This window comes from Hyalella azteca, unplaced genomic scaffold (assembly GCF_000764305.2).
Source record: "Hyalella azteca isolate HAZT.00-mixed unplaced genomic scaffold, Hazt_2.0.2 contig15387, whole genome shotgun sequence".
Taxonomy (NCBI): Eukaryota; Metazoa; Arthropoda; class Malacostraca; order Amphipoda; family Hyalellidae; genus Hyalella; species Hyalella azteca.
The window spans coordinates 138107-151334 of NW_025945243.1; the positions used below are offsets into that span (position 1 = coordinate 138107).

General features: G+C 37.1%; 1 protein-coding gene across 1 annotated transcript in view; it reads left to right on the forward strand.

Annotated features, from left to right (window-relative positions):
* Positions 1-12689, forward strand: part of LOC108672821 (QRFP-like peptide receptor) — a 28014-nt gene extending 15325 nt beyond the window's left edge. The window contains exons 5-9 of the mRNA XM_047884395.1: positions 941-1019; positions 4631-4788; positions 5243-5407; positions 7702-7746; positions 11975-12689. Of these exons, the coding sequence (XP_047740351.1) occupies positions 941-1019; positions 4631-4788; positions 5243-5407; positions 7702-7746; positions 11975-12059 (532 nt within the window). The 3' untranslated portion in view covers positions 12060-12689. The remainder of the gene's footprint in view (positions 1-940; positions 1020-4630; positions 4789-5242; positions 5408-7701; positions 7747-11974) is intronic.
* Positions 12690-13228: the final 539 nt, after the last annotated feature.

Here is a 13228-nt window from a genome sequence, read left to right on the forward strand (position 1 = left end):
GGAAATTGTTGGCATTTATTTTTATGCGCAGTATCAAAGACTCATGGTCGTATGCACAAGCAGTCGTCAAATATCAATCGATATTAAAGTTCTTTCTATCTATAATGATAACGGCTCGTTAGCCATCTAACGGCGGTTCTATGGCTTATTATGAGGATATCAAGATCGGTGTTTCGTGCATTGCAGAATTCTTTCTTATATCTAATTTTTGAACTCGTTTCTTAAGCTTTTGCTGCGAGCAGACTTTCTTCAGCTCATGTTCATCGCTCTCAGGTCTATAAAGCGATTGAAACTTTTTTCGAAGCTTCAATTTTACAAGTTTTTGATTGCCCCGTCTTTGATGCAAGTAGTTTTCATACAGCGCCCATAAACACGAACTTTCTCTGAGGTTAGCTCACAGAAGACAAGTTTCTTCACTTAATGTAAGTACATGACGTGCTTGTGTACAGTGAACGTAAAGAGACTGCTTGTATTAAGCAAGTATTTCTCCCGCAACTTGCGTGGATGTGTTTGCGAAGCGATGGGATGAGCGTCATGGGGAACAATCTTGGTAACTCAAGAAGTTTAGGCAGTAATAACATTACCCATTTTTCTATGAACCAAGTATTTTTTATGCACGGACACGTTAAAATACCCAGACGGGGCTTCCACATGACGATGCAATAAAGTCATGATGGTGCCACTTGATTGTGCTGCTCCATAGAAGTGCTATGAAGTGATGGTGATGTCTGATGTGATATTAAAACTAGTGAGAGTGATGCGGTATGATATTGTTGGGGCTTCATAGCAACGTTCTTACAACCGGATGATGATGTAAAATTTTTATGTCTGATTTTTTTATTAAAAAGTTACACATGTTAAAGTTAACAAATACACGTTGAGAGAGAAGATATAGTGTGGCTGAAACATGATACTTACGGTTAATCTAACTATCCTTCAGGTCCAATGGGCTACTACTGAACAGTTCAGGTCCCACGGTTAACAAAGGAACCCCTGATGACAAAAACGAAATAAAGCAGGTAAGGGAGTCTTATTAATCCCTTCGGTGATTCCTGATGATAAAAAAAAACGAGATAAAGAAGGTAAGGTAGTATTATTAGTTCCTTAAGTGATCCTTAAGGACAAAAACGAAATAAAACCGGTAATGTAGTCACAAATTCCTAAAGTGATCCCTGAAGACGAAAACGAAATGAAACAAGTTGCGTAGTCGTATTTCTTAAGACATAATACATTTTTCATCATATAAACATATTGTGGTTCTAGTGTGACTATTGAAGTTACTAAATAATGAGTTCAAGTGGAATCAAAGAATTATATGCAGCTTAAACTGAACAAACTTGTATTTCAAGCATTCATGAGTAATTTTTTTACATCGAAGTATTCCTAATATACCGCCTAATATAAAAGAATAATTTATTCTCATACTTAATTACTTAACGCTGCCTAATTATAATTGTTATTAGCTGGTGTCTGAGGCAGAAAACCTCGTCACTAATGCGTTAGTATTGCATCCTGCATTATTGCCTAGGATTTAATAATTAGTTCAACAATAAATAGTTCATAGAAGACAAAAGTGCTCGCTATTCATGCCGTGCTGGCAAATTAAGCTCGCGTGGGCATACCACATTTAAACTGCCCGCAGTTGCAACAATGATCGTCGGGTAAATTGTAATATTTCTAAACATCCTGTCTTTTAATTAGTAGAAGGACTGGAAATTAATACAAACCTGGAGCGTCATTACTTGCACGTCAATTCTTTTAAGCTCGACATTGTTCTGGCCTCGTTATAGCAATCTAATTTACACGGAATACTTCAGTTATTTTCCGGATGGGTGACATTTTTTTGTAGAAGTAGTTAAGGGAAATGAACACATGTGCAAATTTTAGTATACTAATGGAACATATTTTTGCAGTTCCAGCATGAACATTCTTATGTATGATCTGAAGGCCATTTAAAGAAAACAATTTGAAACCTGAATAATGTTGCAGCTCATCCGAATTGCCGTGTATAATATTTTATTTAACACGCACAGTTGGTTACCCTGGTTATATGAACAAATCATTCATAACGAATCAGAGCACAAAGATCGTAAAAAATATAAGTCAGTACTCACGGCAGTGAGTGACAGGTGACAGAGACAATCAGTTTTCATTGCGATTAGTACAGCGCATTAGTGCTAGAGATGTCGTATCTTTGATACAGGCATGCCCGCTTCTTAAAATCGACGAAAACGTACAGTCACGGACGGACAGACAGACAGACGGACATGGCGAGTACAATAGTGCATTATTTCTATAAAGAGAAGATGCATGCGCTAAAAAGGAAAACAAGTCCAGTCACTGGAAGATAAGCTTCGCCTCGCGCCGCTCATGACACTCGGCGCGCCAATACAACCAAGTCGAGATGCCGTGTGAGTCTCACAATTTCGATCTGAAAACCATTGGTACTTATTTTGTAACCATTTGTATTTAATTATAAAACCCAAGTCGAGATGCTGGACAAGTTTTGCTGGCACTTCCCATGTAGCCGCTGTGACGTGGCGCTGATGCCCGAGAGTTGTTCACGGACGCATGCCTTGAAATTCATGTACAGAAACAAATAATCAACATTGATGCGATTTTCTTGGTTATCATTTCGTAACGATCGAGCCCAACACAACACTAAAATCACGTTTTCGACACAATCACACAACAACTCAATAATTAATCAAATAGTTTCCTAAAATGGGAATGGAAATAAAATGTATTACAAATTTTGGTAAGAACAATGATTTTAGAAACAATAATTAGAACGCAGATTGATTACAAGCAGTTGGTTTGTGCTAGAAGCAAAAGCGAATAAAGGTAATATGTAGGAAGCAATAATAATGATAAACACTAAACAATCGGTGTAACAAGAAAATTTTGTGGCCGATTCCGATATTTTTCTGCAATTATTGATGCCGACTTGGCAGTTTAATGTATTTATATTCGTAATGAAATTTTTATATTTGAATTTCATCAACAGAAATTCCAACTTGATTGTTGAATTAAGCACACCACAGAAGTTATTTGCAAACAAAGTTGGGTAATGTAATTTTTGCCCCACTGTTCTTATTTGGAAATGTATATAGCCTCTTGAAAATAATGACATACTATTATTGCAGATAAAACTAGTTTCCATTTTCTTTTATTTAGTTTGACTGCCTATTTTTTTTAACTTTCCCGCTCATTATTAGTTTCTAATGCTAGAAACTTCCTTGCACTACTACATTTGAGGGCAACTCTGAAGCCCTGATGCTGACTCAGAGCTTCTGTATCGGCCTTTAGGCCTATAGTTTTTTGAAAGCAAGCTTGTCGATTAAAGTCGCAGTTGCGCTCGGCCGCGATTCCTCTAGAGTCTAGAATATAAGAAGCTCTGTCGCATGACTGATGATAATATATAAATGTACATATAATATATAATAAATAAAATATAATATATAAATGTAAATTTCATTTATACGCAGATAAATGATATGTTGTCTCAAATAATTATGCCCTTTTTGTCCATGTGCGGGTCGTCATGAAACAGTTTGGCCCGGCAAAAGGGCGTATCAGTGCTATACGTATACTCTGGGCTCGTGCCGTGGGTATGAAAGTGTGCCGCTATTAGGACACGTGACCCATTCATTTCCCTGAATGTAGCTTCGTGGTATGCGTATCATCAAACGCTTCAGCATGTGATAGGAATCTCGAATAATTAGCCTATTCCAGATAGACGTTGGAAAGTTAAATATGAAGATGTTTATCTCCGTTGTCATGACGACGCTCTTGAAGGCTGGATTTAACCACACGCCTCTTTGATGAGCGTTCAAGTAACAGCTGCCAACGCGGTCATTATTCAGAGGTTATTCATTAGCAACGACTCTAAAAAGGCATTTCAAGTTGAATAATATTTAATTAAAGGCTATTCCTTTGAATCAACCTTAATTGTCAACGTCATATGTCTGGTGGGTTTCGTCCTCGGCTGTGAATTCGTAGAATCTATCCATAATAAACTATGAATTTTTTTCCATTCCGATGCTATTAAGATAAATTTCAAATTAATATAGTTAATTAAATAGCCTTACAAGTTCAAGAAAATTTACCGCATTTCCAATAACCACGTTACGGCGATCATCTCCGTCATTAATGATTGCAGTATAACCAAGCTTATTTAATCATTAAAATATTAAAATGACACCAAAATAGGCAGAAGAGATTTGAAAGCAGAAAATACAATCATGCGCGGAAAACTATGCTGTTACGACTTCAATTCAGCAATTTTGCTTTTAGTCGCTCTTCTCTTGCATACTTTAAGATTTACTTTTTTTTTATTTTTATATGTCTTCATTTCTACGAATTTGAATCACGAGATATCTTGCAATGACAAGGCCTGATATTTGAAACGTATACTTTGGATATTTATTACATAAATTTCACTCAAGACCTTATTCAAGCCGCTAAATTATGCTATTACTTACATAAATAATATATTTATAAATAGAATATAATTCGATGCTGCCGTGAGCTTAAGTCACAAGGTGCGATACCGGGAACGATTTCCCGTCATTTGTAAAGTATGTTGCTGTAGAGCAGCACTAAGCTGAGTTGTTGATTCATGATGCAGGTAGTGTCGATGTTGGTGGTGGTCGTGCTGCTCTTCATCGTATGCTGGGCCCCCATCCTCATCATCAACGTGATGAAGGCCTACCGCGTTATTGAGCCGTACTCCGTGGTCGTCAAGCATCTCGGTACGGCCGCCGACCTGCTGTCTTATATGAACAGGTGCTTCATCAGCTTCATTATTACAATCACAATATAAATAATAAGTAATATTGCAGAAATATGACAACTCTTTTACAATCTTTATCATCGACGAATGCCAAATTATGATCTACATGCTTACGTTCGAATTATTCATCTGATTTTATAAGATAAATGTAAGACTTGGCACACAAAATTTACGATGATATTCAACAATAATCTTTCTTTTCACAACTACATCAACTCCATCATTTACCCGCTGTTCGCAGTTGCATCAACCCCATCATTTACCCGCTGTTGCAGCTGCATCAACCCCATCATTTACCCGCTGTTGCAGCTGCATCAACCCCATCATTTACCCGCTGTTCGCAGCTGCATCAACCCCATCATTTACCCGCTGTTGCAGCTGCATCAACCCCATCATTTACCCGCTGTTCGCAGCTGCATCAACCCCATCATTTACCCGCTGTTGCAGCTGCATCAACCCCATCATCTACGGCTTCATGTCGAAGCACTTCAGGAAAGGCTTCTTGGTCGCCCTCTGCTGTGGGCGCCTGAAGACCGAGCGCGGCATGTCCACGTCCCTCCAACACAGCGTCACCTGCACCAGGATGTCCACGCTCAGACTGCAGGGCAGCAGGTGTGTAAAATGTGTTTCATTTGTGTGTAGCGTCTGGTATTTGTGTCGTGTGTAGTGTGTGTTTCATTTGTGTGTTGAGTGTAGCGTCTGGCATTTGTGTCGTGTGTAGCGTGTTCGCCAAGTGTGTTGAGTGTAGCGTCTGGCATTTGTGTCGTGTGTAGCGTGTCAGCCATTTGCGTTGAGTGTAGCGTGTCATTTGTGCCGTGTTTAGTGTGTCTGTCATTTATGTCGTATGTAGTGCGTCTGCCATTTGTGTTGAGGGTAGCTTGTGTCATTATGCAGTGTGTAGTGAGAATGCCAATTGTGCCGTGTGTAACGTGTCTGTCATTTGTGTTGAGTGTAGCGCGTGCGTTATTTATGCCGTGTGCAGTGAGTCTACCATTTGTGCCGTGTTTAGTGTATCCGGAATGTATGTAATGTGTAGCGTCCATTAAATGGGTATAGAATTTAGCGTAGCTGATCAATATAACTTTTTTTAGCGTTCGTGCCTTTATTACGTATGTAGCGGCCAAAAGCACAACAGACTTATATCCTTTCATTTTACATTATACTCTATTAGTAAAACATGCATATGCTTTTGGAAACAGACATGTTTGTCTTGATAGCCTTCATAAAAATAAAAGCTTTAATTTAGTAGTGCGCTAAACTTTATGTACGGTGTTGGAGTTGTACCAATACTGTTTGAATTCTGTTGTAAGTTACACATGGGAAACTAGGTTGAAATTAGAACCAGTTAATAAAGATTAATAGAAAACCGAAGTGATGCAAGTAAAAAGAAATGCGAAGTTAGGACTATTTTTTTGCCACGTTACAAAAAAAAATTAATTTTTAGAGAGTGAGAGTCGCGATCCTATCAAACAATTGCTTTGTGCATTAATAGTAGCATAATAATTAAAACTATAGCATTCACTTCAGAGAGGTTATTTGTGAGAGAAAAAACATACGCGGTCATTTCTTCAAAATCTGATTATTCTCAAGTATTCGTAGCCCAATATTTCAGGTCAACGTGAGATGGATTCACAGCATTTCGCACGAGTTCATGTCCTAATCTCATTACAATTTAGCATTGCTCATTTTGTGTCTATTGAGCTATGGCTCGAATCAATTGTTACTTGCGAGTTCCAATTAGCGATGTCTGGAAATATTTCAGTTGATTAACATGAGTGAGCTCGTTACTGCCGCAGCTCCGCGGGCACACCAGATGCGAGTGCGCCGGATAATGAAGCGGCGCAACTTTTAGCGTTTGCGAAACTATTTATTGCCACAAGAAGATTTAAGATCTCGAAGTTTGCAAAATTAACCGTGATTAACAACGAACCATTAATTCTATACCGAGGTTACAATTTTTAGGCACAGAATTTTCTGAAAAAATTATTAAAGTTACTCTCTGTTCAAGAACCTCAAATAGGGCTATAACAATACATTATTTTAGCAGGTAGCTGTTGATCTCTATGAATGACTCTTTTCGTTCTGGTCGATATTTCGATCTCATTCCCTTCAGTAACATTCAGCAAATTCCTACGAAGGAATAGAAAACCATTCAATAGTATTTATTTATCTGTTGATTTCAATCAGAGTATCAAATTTCTGATAAAATTTGAATTGCCAGATATTTTTTGAGGATGAATTTTCAATCTTACACGAAGAATGATCGATCGAAAACCTTGATGGTCTCTTGCACACATCGATCGAATGGAATTATTTTATATCCTTTTTCATGTTTAATTTCGACCTGAAAAAAAAATCTTACAATCTCTCCGCACAGAGGGATTTTTAAAGGCTATATTCCAAGATATGAAATATAATTACAAATTCAAGTGATGTATGTTGATATTCTTTTTTTTTTTTGGTTGAACAGGATCCAAAATATGATTTTCACGCTTCTTCGTTAAAGGTTTTGGAATGCTTTTCGACTAAATAAAAAATGTCCACTGAATGATATTAATTTAAAAAACGATAAGGCCATTTAGATTGAAAATTTAGGTCTTCAGAATGACAACACTTATAATTTCCAACATTTACCAAAATACAACACCGTACGCAGATATTGAGATGAATGTAAAAATGTTGTTCACAACGTTACGTTTATAGGCCTGCAATCCTCGTCACACAAAGTTGTGGCATTTCATAACATTTCTTAGCTCTGCCTCGTCCTTTGTTAAAAAAGTAAATTACTAGCCCCATTATTACATGTCAGACTCAGACTTGTTTTGTACACACTTCTTACTACCTGTCATACACATGACAGTCACAGTAGCACTCATCATTATCTTAATAATGCTGCTGATGTCCAGTTATTACAAAGCTCGTCCTCGCTATGCATCAGGCAAGCCTCTAAGGTGAGTTTATACGTTGTGCTGTTCATGGCATGGACAGCATTGTGCGTCTGCACGCTTGTATCGAATGATGTCAGTTCGCCTGCAATACAAATATGAGTATCAACAGCTATTCTCTAGCATTTGTATTAATCACAGATGTATCCAGTTAAAGTTCATTTAACGTGGATACTTGCATAATACTTGCATGCAGTATATGGTAAATAAATAAAATATTTGTAGTAAAAACCGTAGACTGTTGTGTAGTTTCCTAAATTTTGCATAGTTCAATTCCATACGCAAAAATGCAAGGAAAAAAATCTCATTGAAGCAACATCTTAAAATTCAACAAATTACGGTGAGTTAAGGTTTATTATTTCAATCAATATTTTTTATCAATTTTTTCTGAGCTATTAATATGCATTAAAATTTGCTCTTTATTTGACTTTGCGCGTGGAGCGGACGATTAATTGCTTTATTATTCAAGAGAGTCTCAACAGAAGCCCCCAACTAGCAAGCTTAAAGAGTTTGTGTGATTGTATTCTTTATAATTTTTATGCCTTAGATATCGTAAATAATGTCTAATGAATTTAACCTGTCAACTCATCTGTCGTTCCACTTACTAAAATGGGACGCCAGATAGCATTGAGGTTCAGAGTTACGCCTGCAAGGAGATGTAATGCGTTGTGTCTTATTTTGTCTCAGACGCCCACTTTTCATCAAAACAGCGAGTAGATAGCGTATCACGCGGCGTCAGAGCCACTGAACAACACGTTTGAGTTTTGGATTGACAAACTCAAACACAATCGTAACCCAGCACAACCTCGTATCTGCTCCGCATATCGTAAGCTCTATGGGTATCAGAACATTGCTGCCACCATTAAAGTCCTACTGACAGTTTGTCTTTTTGAATAAGGGACAAGCGGACCCCGCCGAACCTTGGTGATCCTAATCAAAATGTTACCTGGTGCCCGGAATTTTTCGCATTTTATATTAATAACTTCGTTCCATGTACCTCAAAACGTTCAACCTTTTTTATTAAGCATGATACTCGGCACACTCCACTGTCCGTTGCTGTCGGTAAGTGGTCCCACATTTATATTGTCCCGGTGATACCAGGCATTGGTCCCTCAAGAGGCTTGTTAAAAGATCAGCTAAAAAACCCATCTTTGCGAGCTATTTTTTTTTTGCAAATTATCATCCGACAAAATTGAGCTATTCATTCCAAGAATTTGCAAACACAATGTTTCCATAAATACTGTCTGTTGATTTTAAGATTAATTATAACGTTACCTAATATATTTTATCAACCCTAAAGAACTGAAAAATTTATTATCCACCTGTATTCAAAACTCCTTTATTAAAACTCCTAAGTCTATGCCTAACACCTGGCTTCCTCGGTATACAGTGTTCATTTTTTGACGCCCTCTACATTTAGCAATTTCCTTACATGGGTAAGTCGTGGAGGTCTTATTTTGTCCCTGCTTCTTCAATTTGCGCTTCAATGGATAAATCTAAATAAAATAAATAAAAAATAAATAAAAACAGCGCTCTCAATCCAGGCATGAGAAATTAAACGTGAATTCGTTAATTCACAGTTTAGTTCGTTAATCATTCAGTTAGATTTATTCGTTATCATACTTTACGGAACTGCTGTGACTTTTCGTGGTTCTACAGCGGTGAAGTTTGGTTTATCTTTATTGTGAAATATTGCAATAATTCGCATGAAGTGAGAATGAAACATTGCTTATTTGCGCGTTTTTATCTCGATTTAGTGCATGTCAGTTTAATAACAATAATTATTGTCATATTAGGTCAGTAATTGTCTATTTTTAAGGTTTTATTTACAAGAATCAGCATGAAGGGTCCTTCTCCGACAAACTTTTTAAATTTATTTTTTTCACAAGTGAGAAGAGAAGCATAATCAGGGGCGCATCAATGTAATAATTTATAATTTTGTAGGAGTTTCAATAAGAATATAGCAGAGAAATAAAACACGAATTATATCAATCATAAAAAGCAGTTTCGTTAAATCTCATATGCTTCGTGAAAATTTGGAATATCTTTTGCAATTTTCGAGGAATCGATGTTATTCGGCAATCCAGAGTGAAAATTTACTCTCTGGCAAAGTATTGGCAGAAAAAAGCGTCCGATTCTTCTCAACCCTAATACACAAAACACGTTAGCCCCAAACCCCAATACTTGAAACGCCAATTCACGAAATCCCTGTTCGAAAAACCTCTATGCACGAAATCCCTTTTTACGAAACTCTTATTCACGATTTCTTTTTCACGAAACCCTATTCACAAATATATGAAAGAATTTTTTGAGACTGACTACGTTGTAGAGCTCTGACATGCAAGTCCTGCCACTCAAGAGGTAAACATTGGACAGTTACGCATGGTTATATCGGCATGTCTGGGCATGGAAAGTGCCGAGGTAGCATTTGATAGGAAGGAATATGCCGAGGCAGCGTTTGATAGGAAGGAATATGCCGAGGCAGCGTTTGATAGGAAGGAATATGCCGAGGCAGCGTTGGCTAGGAAGGAATATGCCGAGGCAGCGTTGGCTAGGAAGGAATATGCCGAGGCAGCGTTGGCTAGGAAAGAATATGCCGAGGCAGCAACATGAGGCAGCAACGAGCTGGGCGCCGAGGCAGGCCTCTCGTGCAGATTTAAAAATGCAGCGGCGAGATTATGGCTAATTTGTTTGGGCTGATGTTGCGTCTAACAAATCCGACCGCAATTTGTTCTATGTAGTCAAAAATTTAATTAAAACTAAATGTTTCCGAATATAATATACTGCTTTCATATAAGGCTGTGTGAATACTTATTTGCTTCCAAAGCCGTGGTTTTTCCTGTTTTCTTCGAATTTTTTTTTACGAAAAATGAACGTCACTTTTCAGTCTAATTGATTCAACTTTAAACCTAAAAATCTATTTTGCGAGTGTCTCAGCATGAAAAAATTCAGAAAATATTGGACTTTTTGGACCGTCAACCTGGTTTGTTCTTATATTTTGAGATAATACAAGTTTGCGCTGTTCATTACGCTGCATTAGGCCTTAAGTGTTAAAGTTCTTTATTTATGATGTGATGATACTTACCGCTAATTTATCGTACATTAATCCCCTAATTCATGCATTAAACTTTTACAACAGTGTTAAAGTTTAATTAAAGTTACATGTTATTTGCATCTAAAGCTGTTTCATTGAAAATGTTTGAAAAGTGAGATTTTTATTGTTAAGTAAAATAAGTTATAAGAGGTAATTTCATAATTTTTAATTAAACAATATCAGGGAAAAACAATATAACTCAAAGTGGTCAATTTATCAAGGTTTTAAGAATTTTATCTTCTGTTCAATGCATAAATTTTCTTTACTTTTACATAAAATCAACCAGCGTAGGCAACAAACGAAGTGTTGACTGAGGTACTGACTAATTGTCTTTCTCCATGAGCCTTTCTGAAGATGCAAGGAACAAGAGAGGATGTGGACTTCACAGTGTCCCTCTAGAATAACGAAATAACACAAATAAACATCAAGATAATCCTATCGTTTCACAAAATACTAGCATATATTTTACTATACTATATACTTTTACTATATATATATACTTACTAGATTTTACTACTATATTGTATTTGATACTATCGTATCAAAATGCAAAATACAAAAAAATATGATAAATAAATTAATATAAACACTAATTGCATGACATGGAAAACGAAGAGCTGACTCGTACCAAACAAAAGCTCTGCATGCAGCCTGAGACTTCTTCGCAGGGCCACATTAGACGATGTGTTCTCGTTAGCGTGGCTAGACGTCTCAGTAGTTTGCATGACATTCTTATCATTTTAATTTGGATAAAATTAAAACATGTGCTAGTAATTAAGATAATGATAGCTCATTTTGTGAGTATTAAGGATGACAGGCTGACTGGCGCACACTCATGATCCCATATAACCCTTCGTGGACCTGCTAACTTTGCTAACACGACTAGCATAGTTACATAACTAACCATATTAGCCTTGTAACATTACTAACCTTGTAACATTACTAACCTCGCAGCATTACTAACCTTGTAACATTATTAACCTCTCAGCATTACTAGCCTTGTAACATTACTAACCCTGTGACATTACTAACCTTGTAACATTACTAACCTCGCAGCATTACCAACCTTGTAACATTACTAACCTTGTAACAGCGCACGCCTGTTAACATCACTAATCTGAAGTTTTATGTCCCCCGCAGCCCCGTGTTAAGCCGCGCCAGTGAGTGCTCCCACAAACCCATCGACTACGATGAAGTGAGCATCAACAACGTCACCATTTGTTAGCGACACTAGCACTTTTAAGTGTTTGTATACGACCTCGTAAATTAGATAGTAACTGAACAGTTGCGTCGCAGGGACCTGGAGTCCAATAGACTCGGGAAATTTCCTGACAGACCAAAAATTGCGAGTGACACACGAGGTCGGGTTACAGCCCGCAAATGAGGACACCTCAACAGCTCCAACCGTTGTATCCAAGATCCTCTCTCTGCATCTAATTTCCCTGTTATCGAAACGAAATAAATGATCTCAGTTTAGATATTATTGGAACACATGACGTCCTTGAGCCGTCCAGATACAATATTTAACCAGAAAATGAACGCCAGATGTTATAATTCTGACACCGCTGGAACCACTGAACCGGAATAAACCCCATCCAGCAGTGTTTACGGACTGTTTGAGAGTCGGAAAATCTTGGTTGTAGTTTAATAACATTGAATAAGGAATATAGCAAGGTCATAGGACAGAGTTTCTTTCTCAGGCGCATAAACATGAACTTTTCATTGATAGTTTTAAAAGCACTTTCTGTTCCAAAACTTCCATTTTGAAAGTGTCGTTATCCTTTTATTTAATGTTTTATTGTGAAGAAAATTCACAATCACGTTTCAGAGCGTTGTGAAGACATTTGTATTTTTAAGCACAGTGAACTTGGTGCTAACTAAAGTCCATAAAGACAAAGTGAAAATTTGCTCTGATCATCATAACGTAGCTTGCTGCAGATGGCGCTATTCGGAACGAGTGCTGTGATGAAAGCATTTCATTATTGAGTAAAACAGGTTTATTCACTAGCTGGGTTCGATAACTGCTCTTATGTATCCATGCTCGAAATAATCAATGTTTATCGTTTGCATCTGAATGCGATAAAAAGTCAGCAAGTAAAGTTTGTACATACATATATATTCTTGTACGTGATTTACTAAAGCGCATAAGTTAGCATTAGCATAACTCTTTGTTGTCTGCACATGTAATTTATTATTTCTAATACATTTAGATCTTCGATTTTTCTAGCTGCAAAAGGCCAACAAAAAGTTGTCGGCTCAGAAGCCGACATTGAACGAATCGTATTTTTACAGTTAGTTAAACTTGCCATTAAACGTGGTTTCTGTAGCAAAAAACATGAAAAGGCATATGAGATGACATGAAACATAATACATTTGAAACTTCACACATATTTT